The sequence below is a fragment of the Cibotium barometz genome, chromosome 11, assembly GCF_041138505.1.
Source record: "Cibotium barometz isolate CiBa-2024 chromosome 11, ASM4113850v1, whole genome shotgun sequence".
NCBI classification, from domain to species: Eukaryota; Viridiplantae; Streptophyta; class Polypodiopsida; order Cyatheales; family Cibotiaceae; genus Cibotium; species Cibotium barometz.
This window is the reverse complement of record NC_141056.1, coordinates 17209905-17221193: the sequence shown is the minus strand read 5'-3', so window position 1 is coordinate 17221193 and position 11289 is coordinate 17209905. Positions and strand designations below refer to the sequence as shown.

The window sequence follows — 11289 nt, the reverse complement described above, 5'->3', positions numbered from 1 at the left end:
CATTTTATGCACCTAAATCTACGTGACTTAGATGCTTGCACTTCCTAATTAAAGATGGGTTCTCCTAAGCCAATAACACTATACTCCTCAAGTGGGTACTCTCTATAATGTTATCTGTGATTGTTGAAAAAGCGATGTTGGGTGCTGCTACAGCACGATGGTGGTGTGCTTTTGGTATTGTGATCCCTAGGATAATGCACAACAATGGAGTGATGGAGTGACAATAGAGTGCACATTGCAAGTGCACTATGCGATGTGGTGTAGTTCTCGCCGCTCGGGGTGAAAGTGTACTATGCGACCTAGTGTGTAGGGATGTGGTGGTGGAGGTGTTGGAATGGCTATGTCAAGGGAATTAGTATTAGAAAAAAGAATTTTGGAGTGAATGATCTAATTGCTAGCATTTTTAAAGGTATTGTGATCCCCATCACTCCCATTTACCATTAAAATATAAGAGACTCCATTCTTGTGTGAAATTGTCCTTTTGAATTCATCTTCTTTTTTAAGAAACAAGTTAAGAGATTCTAAAAACTTGTGCCATTTGTAATCTAAACCCACCTAATTATCATAAATTTTCTTGGTAAAAGTATAAAAAATTAACTATGAATACAACATTGGTGGGCCTTTTGACCTCATATACACTCATATATAAGCCCACTTTGATATCCACACATAGTGGGCTCTAACCCCTCACATGTTAAACACGCCTTAGTCTTAAAACTTGTCCATAATTGTATGCCATCTACAAAGCGGGCATAGCGAGTTTTAAAAAGTTATCACAAGTATCCTGGTCAAAAATGGATCTTATCACAAGTATCTTGGTCACACAAATGGATCCCTATACTATAAAAAAGGAGATCTTAAGCACCTGATTGCTCAAACATGGTTTTTTTTCACAAAGGAAGCCTTACAAACACAAGTGTTGTGAAACATTGATAAGTGTCAATAAGAGTGGGGCATTGATTTTTAGCAGTTCAAAACAAACTTTGAAGTAGCATTGTCAAGCTTTCCTAGCCTTTAAAAGGCCACCAATTATGTAATTCACATGGTTAACATTTGTGAGATAGGTGATGAGTAATGTGATGGTGCTTTCCAACTGAGATGCTACATTGATGATGATATATACATAGCATGTGAATGCCCACTATGGTGTCATACAGAGAATTATTTTGGTTGGCCATGTGTCGCATTTTTGGATTTCATATTATTCTACCCATTTTGTATGGTTGGGGCGTTGATTCATAAGCTTAAATACTTTAGTCATTAATTAATGAAAAATTGGTTATTTATGTAAAAGGGAAGTCCAATTTTGACAAGGAATGCTATTTTATCGACTCCTTGGACAAAATTTTGCAAATTTGTGAGCCTCTCATGTTGGGGGGAAGATTGTACTCACCAATGCTCTTTGTCTTATGCCTTTTACACATGCTTTATCTTGGGTTGTTTAATTTGCTTATACCAATTCAAGCTATGGTTGTAGACATGTATATGGTTGATTAATATCTTCTTATCCAAGATCTTGTCATTGGTATCAAATCTAAGGTCATTTTTAAGGACAAAATCTGGACCTTGAAAACTGAATTAAAAAATCACATCTCCAGGAGAAATTTGAAATTTCAAGAGCTTTGTGGATATCAAAGAAAAATTGGTCTACAGAAGTCGTGAAGAAAAGGGAATTTGAATTTTTGGACAAAGGAAGAGCAAGGGAAGGGTAAAACAAGAGTTAAAGACTTGGACAAGGAGATATTAATCAATGACATACATGTCTACAACCATAGCTTCAATTGACATAAACAAATTAAACAACCCAATACAATGCACACAAACAAAAAGCATAAGAAAATAAGCATTGGTGGGTGCAATCTTCCCCTCAACATGAGAGGCTCCCTCTTCTCACTTGGGTATTTAAAATTATATTGTAAAATTTCACCCAACAAGCTTATACTAGGTTTCCTTATCAAAATTGAGTTCCTTTTTACATAAATAATCACTTGTAAAATTTAGCCCAAGAAGCCAAAATTTGTTAAGAATAGCATGGTTAGGGTGGCTCCTAGCATGATGAAGACTAATGAGAAATTAACACTTGGATTAAGAGATAAGCAAGATTGTGAGACACAAACTTTATTGCAAATAGCTCTCCCATTCCATTAGGTTATTGGCTCTTAAATTGCCTGCAACCAATGTGACCATTCCATTAGGTTATTGGCTCTTAAATAGCCTACAACCAATGTGACCACATACATTTTGACCTTTCCACATATCCAAGGGTCATTTGTCCTTTCATAACTCCAAGAGGCACCTTTACACATCATCATGGAATCTACCACATTCTAGACTCTTCTTCACCATTTACATTTCACACATCATTCTAACCTTTGCTCCATAATTCTCCTAAGGTACATACACTCCCCGCACATAAATTGACATGACAACATGATTGGCACCACATTTTCAACACCCCCCCCCTTGGTGCCCAAATAGGTCTCATCCCAAGAAGGAAATGTGATATACTTGACATAATGAAATCACATACAACACTTAGCCTACATCATCGATGGTGGCTAGAGGTGATTACATGACATATAAACATGAACATAACATGGATATGGAAATAGACATCATCACGTCTGCATATGGGCACATCTTGGCCAAGGGTTGCCCAAGCCCCACGCTAACATAACATAGACATCATCATACATAATCACATTTGGGAGAGTTATCCTTTTGGAGCATCAGTATGAGTCAATGACATATGCATGCTCATATTGGTGCCTTACAAGGGTTATATTTATAACTTCTTGGTGAAATTTTTTGTTGATGAGGAGTTCAATAAGATTGAAGCCCATGATAATGACATATACAAGGATCATTAACACACAACTTCTAAACCCCATGTGAACACACTCTTCTTCTAAAGCCATTTTACACCAAGAACCAAGTAGGACCTTATCTTTCTTCACTAATGGCCACACAAAAAAAAAATGAATGCTTATCTGAATATGGATGGATTTTGGTGATCTTTTTACTATATGATGATGGAGTCTACACCTGTGTTGTTCGTTGTGAGGGTCACTTTTGTTGATCTCACCTCCCGAATCATCTCATCTCATCACTGAGCTGTTTAATCTATCCAATTGATTTTAGGTGAAAAGATGTGGTAAAGTGCAATTTAGTGCCTAAAATTCTCAACTGAAGTGCCCCAAAAACGTCTACTCTGTGTGACAGAAATGAATCTTTTTTTATCCTTGTCAAAGTACTCACAAGCGTGGCTCACATGATGCTCGATGTCGTTCAATTGCTCCCCCCGAGTTTCCTTGAGCTTATCTTGAGAGAGTTTGTCGTAGTCATTCGAGAACTGTCAGTTAGACTCCCTAATTCACATCAAGGATACTTGTAATTATCCGTGTTTGCCTTGTCCAGAGCCTCCAGCTTTGCTTTGATAGACTTGGCCATCTTCAAAACCGCTTCCGCATCTCGATCCATCTTGTCACACAGTGCTTTCATTGCTTGTGCCTTGTATATGGCCTTGCTCTCCTCATTTTCCTTCTGAAGCCTTACAAGCAGTTGCTTCAGCATTTCCATGTCTTTGTTTATTGCATCCACCTCCTTTGAGAATGAATTGAGCCTTATATCTCCCATTTCTACATCTCTCTCTTTCTAGGAAGCAATAAAGAGGACAGTAAGAGAAGTTCCTAATCAGTCTTGTTAATCCAACATGAGGAAGTCAAGGAAGAGAGAAAACCCTGATAGGATGAGGAGGAGGACAAAACTAATCCTAACCCTAATCACATGTTATAGCCATCCCTAGGTGGCTCTGATACCATGTTAAGAATAGCATTGCTAGGGCAGCTCATAGCAAGTGATGTAAATCATGATGAAGACTAATGATAAATTAACACTTCGATTAAGAGATAAGCAAGACTATGAGACACAAACTTTATTGCAAGTAGCTCTCCCATTCCATTAAGTTCTTGGCTTCTTAAATAGCCTACAACCAATGTGACCACATACATTTTGACCTTTCCACATCTCAAGGGTCATTTGTCCTTTCATTTCACACATCATTCTAACCTTTGCTCCATAATTCTCCCAAGGTACATACACTCGCCACACATAAATTGGCATTACAACATGATTGGCACCACATTTTTAACAAAATTGACTTACTTTTTACATAAAACAATCACTTGTAAAGTGTAGCCTAAGAAGCCAAAAATAGCTTTCCTTGTTAAAATTGACTTCCCTTTTACATAAATAATCACATCTAACCATGCATATAATATTTTTGCATAAAACAAATCACTAAGAAGCATGTAAAATTATGAATCAATGTCCCGACAATACAATTTGGATGGAATAATATGAAATCTAAAAATGTGGTACACGGTCAAGCAAAATAGTACTCCGTACGACACCATAGTAGGTGTTCACGTGCTATGTATAGATCATCATCAATGCAACACCTCTGTAGGTGCCATCAAAGTACTCATCACCTATCTCACAAACATCCAACCATGTCGATTACAACAATTAGTTGGAATCCACACAATTAATATGGACATGATAATGTAAAATAGGCACAAACATATGCACCAATAATGCACCACAATATTAATGACACTAGCATGGCCCTAAATACAAGTACCAATAACACTGAGCATCACTATTAAGTGGTCTCACCTACCATACCAACCCATCAACATAGTACAATGGCCACCAAGGTAGTACAATGGCCATCGAGGCATTCTCGAATGTAACGATAGAGGGATGAGATGTGAGAGATGGCTCACTCTAGATTATGGTGGGAGTTCATAAAGTTTTGTTCATGGTACATTACAAGGTGAGGAGATTTGAGGCTCAAAAGGAGCACTTTTGCTTGAGAGTGGGTGTCCAATGAGTGGAATGGTCTGGTTTGCTTTAGTGAGGGGGTTGGAAGAAAACCTAAGTGGAAAAGCCCATAAAATGTGGTTTATCACCTGGACTGGTGGGTGGGGCTAATACAACTGGCGCTTCCGGTCCATGAGAACAATGAGGGGCAAAAAGCTTGCATTGAGGAGGGTAGTGAAGAGCCAGGAGGCCATGCCATTGCAGCCTTCTTTGGTGAAATGAAGAGCCAAGAGGCCCAAGGAGGCCAGCGAGATGGCCACAAACTGGGCGATTTGGCAGTAGCGGACCAAATTGCGGCACCAGGGGGGCGCCCATCCGAGGCTGCAGAGGAAGAAGTAGAGGTACATGACCACATAGAGGCTCGTGTTGGAGAGCAGCCCCAGGATCTGCAAAGACTGCGAGAATTGAAGCTGCAAGAAGCACGTGACCACCATCATCGCGTGTCTGAAAACGTGGCCTGCTGTCGGTGTGCGCTTCTTGAGGACCAGAATGAGGGTGCCCAGAAACTCGTAGTACTTGCTGAGGTAGAAGACGTAGGACCAGAAGAAGACGCGGCCGGCCGGGCGCGTCCCAATGGGAAAGCACAGGAGCCATTCCCAGTCGGCTTTGGTCCGGCGCCACAGCCATCTGCTCTCTTGGATTTCCGCCCGTGCCGATTGCAGGCAGCCGGCAAACATGGCGATGGAGGCCAGAAGCAGCGCCAGGTTGTAGAGGGCCGGGAGAGGGCCGAGGGGGAAAGGCTTGGAGCGGAATAGGAGGAGCAGCTTGAGCAGCTGGATGAGCAGGAGGTAGCACACTATAGACAACGCCATAGAGGCCCATGAGGATCCCCACGCGCTGTCGTCCCACCGAAACTCCGCCACTTTGGGGTGGTCTGCGCCCCAATACCGTCGCGAGATCAGCTCCTGCTGCATCCGCTCCATGGCTGGTGGCTAGCGAAGAAATGGATCGATTATGGTTCTTACATGGTGCACATGTTTCATGTGTATGCGTATTCACCCCCCTAAATATGTAGATTCAAATACATTAACCTCAAGCGCTCTCTCTCTCTCTCTCTCACACACACTCTCTCTCTCTCTCTCACACACACACACACACACACACGTACACATTAACATACCTAAAACTCTAGATTCAGATACATAAAGGTCTCTCTCTCTCTCACTCACACACACACACTAGATTCACATACATAAAACTCTCTCTCTCTCTCTCTCTCTCTCTCTCTCTCTCTCTCTCTCTCTCTTTACCTTTCTGCCACCCATCGTGGGGTACATATGGCTAGTGGGATTGCCTTTGGGATGACAGTCTCTCTGCCGATTGGTCTCTCTAGATCAATAAAGTCGACGTTAAGCAGCTCTCTCTCTCTCTCTCTCTCTCTCTCTCTCTCTCTCTCTCTCTCACACACACACACACACACAAAACAAAACTAAAAATCTAGATTCAAATACATATTATATAATTCTGTCTGTCTCTTTTTCTAGAGTACATATATTCAACAACCACACCACATAATCTAGGACTTGGAATTTTTCCCAAACCTTTGACCCAGGTTGCGTGCACTTTTGTCTAAAAGTCTTTGACCCATGGTTCATGCACTTTTGTCTAAAAGCTTGTTTGGTAAATTGCCACATGCATGTTAGTGTATCACTGTGTGAGGTCTCTAGACCCTTGCCAAATTTTTGCAGTAAGTAAGATGAGGCTCCTCTTTATGTTGTAATGTATTGATGCTCTAGAATTTTCAAACTTCTGATTTATGTGACTTGCATATAGAAGTTTTTTGTGTTTATTCTAAAAAATGATTTTTAGTGATGTTCTTCCAAGTATGACAAATCCTTGAACAAGTCACATAATCAAAGATTCATGTGACTTGCATGTAGAAGTTTCTTTGTGTTTATTCTAAAAAATGTTTTTAGTGATGCCAAGTACGACAAATCTTCCAAGTATGATTTGTTGAATAGGTAAAGAACAACTACGATATGTCAATGCTTAAAAACTTGGTTTGTATTGCACTTTTTCCCATTGAATTTGAAAAATCTCGATTGGAATTTGGCATTACCTTTACTTTCAAGGATCTCAATAATTACTATATTTTTTTAGTACTAAATCTTCTTCTTTTAAGCATTACTTGCAGTTTGATTGGTTGGGAAAAACCACTAAGATTTTTGAAGCAAGGTTCTTAAATGGTTATAATTATGCCCAGGGCCTCAACGATTGGAACCATTTCCAATATAAGTATTGCACAGATGATGCAATTATTTTTTGAGCATTTTTAGACTTCCTAGGTTATTGTCAAGTACTCACTTTTTTTTTGTGCTTCATTTGAGCTTCCATGACAACTTATGCCTTTAAAGCAATATATTTAAAATTGGCCTTCAAAGAGCCGTTTTGAATGCTCACCCTTATATACATGTCCCAAATTTCAATATTGTGGTTTCCATCTTAATCAAAAATTACATTGACATTATACATATGTTTGGATCTTTCTCGAAAGTGCACACTATTTACCTTTCTCAAGTACACACTAGTTTATACTACCTAACATTTGTGAAAGCATGCCAACATGCAAACTACTCATATACATTTGAATAGAAGGATGAACAAACTTTTTGACTTTACTCCACACTCTATGTCATCTCCAACCAATCTTTTACGTGTGCCAGGCCTCTTTATGCAAAATTTTCCCTTCCTTTTCTTTTGGCTTGGCTAGCAACTTTTTTCCAATCACTCCCTTGAATTGGGTTTCCAAATTTTAAATTACATTATCTCACTATGTACCTTTCAAGTTGTGTATTCATTGTACACATGTGCAAGGTTATGACACCATATAATGTCCATGCGTGAAAAATATGTGTACATGTGTGCAAGGTCACAATGTCATAATACAACAACCATGCATGCCAACATACTTGTGCATGACTCTGTGTGTGTGTGTGTAAAATGTGCTTGTGATAATACAATGCCGATGCATATAAATATACTTGTGCATGTGTGCAAGGTCTTGATATCATACAAAATCCATGCATGTTAATATACTTGTGCATGACTCTCTCTATGTGTGTGTGTGTGTGTGTGTAAAATGTGCCTATAGCTACATATGATAAGAGAGGACAAACAAAAAACCCCCACCTGCACGGCCCACTCACCTCTAGAAAGCAATGACATTAAAATTATATAGCATTAATAAGTCACCCATAAACACAAACAATTGCTTTATGATATACCGATATTTATCTAAAGAATCATTAACATAAAATATAGACAATTTTACCTAAAGTTCCATGACAATTTTCATAGCTAAAAAACATATAAGTGATTGATGAAATCATTCTAAAATTTTAAGAGCCTTCCTCCATTCATATATGCATGGTTACATTTCCATCTATTGGATTCTTTGTAAAAATATCTGTCAAAAATAGTAGAGACCTTATTGAAAATGCCCAAGCGTACACACTACATACCACGATTGAAAATGCCAACCTAACACTCTAGATGCTAACCCAACACACTATGGACCACGGTTTGTTAAATATACACCAACCTAAAACACAAAGGGTGGTATTGAATACTTTACTTGTGATTTTCGTTAATCAATTTTGAAATTTAGTAACTATTTACAATCTCTTACATCACCTACCTAATGTAAACTTCTTAGTGCCACAAAATCACATCAACAAGAATCTTGTGATATAGAAAATAAATGAAAGGAGTTTACACATGTCAATCCCTTACATGATGGTCATTAAAAAATAAATGAAAGGAGTTTACACATGTCAATCCCTTACATGATGGTCATTAAAAATTTACATCAAGGAGATGCATGAAGAACTTCTAAAATAGAAGTTTAAGCATTGATAAAGGCTATAAATGAGTTGTACTTTTTTGGTTGTATGTCCACGATCTAAATTTGCATTCTTGAACATAAAAGATAAATACTTTTTTAATTTGTGGTGATGGATGTGATAGTAGATGCTCATCAATTGTGAGATTGAGTTGACCTTTGTTTGAAGGGCCCATGTCTCTAGGGAAAGACAAATTAATCATGGGCTTGATAAATAAAGAATCTTTAAAAGGGAGGTTGAGTAGCCTACATCCACACCACCATAAAAAATTAAACTTAAAATCTTTTCCTTTCATATAGAAAACTTTTCTAATACAACATAGACCCATTCTCGCATGCAGGCCCTTCCCCCTCACCCTTACAATATTGTGATAACACACTCGGGTCTTCCCATTGAAAATTTCATGCTATTTAACCATTACACTAAGAAATGATTAATAACTTGAAATCTTTCTTAATGCATTGAGAATTTGATCTAAGATAAAGGCTTCCCCTCCCATGATATAATGTGTATGATGGTTTCTAGGATCTCATGTATTAGAGAGGACAAAATCCTCTTAGAGGTTCCCAAAATTATGTTGCATGTAGGCACTCATAGAGCCTTTTGGATATATTGTGTTATAGAAGAAAACATTCCCTTGGGGTCCTTTATTTTCATACATCCATCATTTCTCCACATTTCCAAACAATAAAACACCACATTCAAAAATAAAATCGAGAGAGAGAGAGAGAGAGAGAGAGAGAGAGAGAGAGAGAGAGAGAGAGAGAGAGAGAGAGAGAGAGAGAGAGAGAGAGAGAGAGCAATTCTTCCTACTCTAGACCACCACTTAAAACCATCCACATCTAACACCTTGCTTGCTCCTCACATGCTTACAAGCATTTAGAGACCATAATAATTAAGCATATGGATAGGTTGATAAGTACGAGCGAGAGAGAGAGAGAGAGAGAGAGAGAGAGAGAGAGAGAGAGAGAGAGAGAGAGAGAGAGAGAGAGAAATATTCTACCTACTCTAGATGACTTGAAACCACCCATCCTTGTTCCTTGTCCTTATAAGCATAAAAATAGGTTGAGAAGAACATGAGAGAGAGAGAGAGAGAGAGAGAGAGAGAGAGAGAAATATATTCTACCTACTCTAGATGACTTGAAAAACCAGCCATCCTTGTTCCTTGTCCTTACAAGCATAAAAATGGGTTGAGAAGTACATGAGAGAGAGAGAGAGAGAGAGAGAGAGAGAGAGAGAGAGAGAGAGAGAGAGAGAAGAGACCTTCCTTATTATCTCTACAAGCATAAATCTAAGAACATGTCTACACCTTTTGAGCCACCAATGCACTAGCTCCAATGTCATTGTCATCTTCATGTTATCCATCCCAAGGTACCTCACTCTAGGGATGGAAAAAGAGAGCTCATTGTACTCTATCATGTACGATTTGATTGGTGGGAAACCAAGGCTTAAAACTTAGGATTGCTAAGTGAACAATAATCTAGTTTGTCATTCTAATTAAAAATTTTCCTAGATTGGAGGTGCATGAATATGGTTGATTGCTCTAATTACAATCTAGTGATTGTTCTAACTAGCAAATTTCCCAGATTAGAGGTGCATCAATAGGTTTTTCAAGGAAAACCATATTTTAAAAGTATGTGGACTCTAGAAAACCACTATGTGGCTTAGACTTTGGTCACATTAAGGATTTAATTTATAAAATTAATCATGGTTAATGTGTGATTACAAAGTTGGATCTACATGTGAAGGATATACAGTCATGTTTATGAAAATCAGAACATTTTTTCACGTACTTGAATAATAAATGTGGCTAGATTTCATTTATAGTAACAACCCTATAAATATAGCATAATAAGCTAATTTATACATGTGAGTTTTGTAAGTTTTCCATGCCATGTGAATTATCGTACACGTGAATGTTCATATAAGTATGAACTAAGATCTTTCATACATGTGAGCCAAGTTAGTTTTCATGGTCTATTTTTCTTGTATTTAAGCACTTGAAATAATGCATATAGCCAAGAAAATGGCTTATTAGTATGAATTGGCATTACACAAGATTAATGTCTTTTTTTTCTAGATTAATTTTTGGGTTTTTAAATAGTGCCTTTTCACCTTCCATAAAGGCACAATAATCCTTTTAAAAACCATAAAACTAGGTAGCATTAATTGTTTTATTTTTAATAAAACCTTAAAGTGAGATGCAAAATAGCTTAGAGAATCTGTTAGAGTGTCCAAACTGCCCATGAAAATTGTATTTTTTAACTCTGTAGAATAGTAAGACATCAGCATGATTCATGGTATGAATTACATTGTTCATGTGCATGATGTACCACATCACCTACTCTCAATACTATATAAAGTAAAGTTATAGATCACTTTATTAATCATAGTGAGGGAAAGCTAAACACCACAAAACTATCAAATCTCAACTTGGCGTGTTTTTACAAATTATGTAGGTCACCCTATGAATCAACATAGCTGTTCATGTGCATGATGTGCCACATCACCTACTCTCAATGCTATATAAAGTAAATTTATAGATCACTTTATTAATCATAGT

General features: G+C 37.9%; 1 protein-coding gene and 1 pseudogene across 3 annotated transcripts; both read right to left on the bottom strand.

Annotated features, from left to right (window-relative positions):
• Positions 1–1809: 1809 nt before the first annotated feature.
• Positions 1810–4040, bottom strand: LOC147633844 (syntaxin-132 pseudogene; annotated as a pseudogene). 2 transcript variants are annotated; one of them, XR_015266933.1, is made up of 2 exons: positions 3259–4040; positions 1810–3123 (listed from the first exon to the last, which is right to left on the bottom strand). The product of XR_015266933.1 is annotated as a syntaxin-132 pseudogene, transcript variant X1 (transcript). The 2 variants fall into 2 exon arrangements; XR_015266934.1 differs by having other exon boundaries at positions 1810–3114.
• Positions 4041–4188: 148 nt separating this feature from the next.
• Positions 4189–6238, bottom strand: LOC147633843 (fatty acid elongase 3-like). The gene is made up of 2 exons (XM_086804897.1): positions 6135–6238; positions 4189–5887 (listed from the first exon to the last, which is right to left on the bottom strand). The coding sequence occupies exon 2, from the start codon at positions 5805–5807 to the stop codon at positions 4992–4994; it is 816 nt and encodes a 271-aa protein (XP_086661023.1). The 5' UTR covers positions 5808–5887; positions 6135–6238; the 3' UTR covers positions 4189–4991.
• Positions 6239–11289: the final 5051 nt, after the last annotated feature.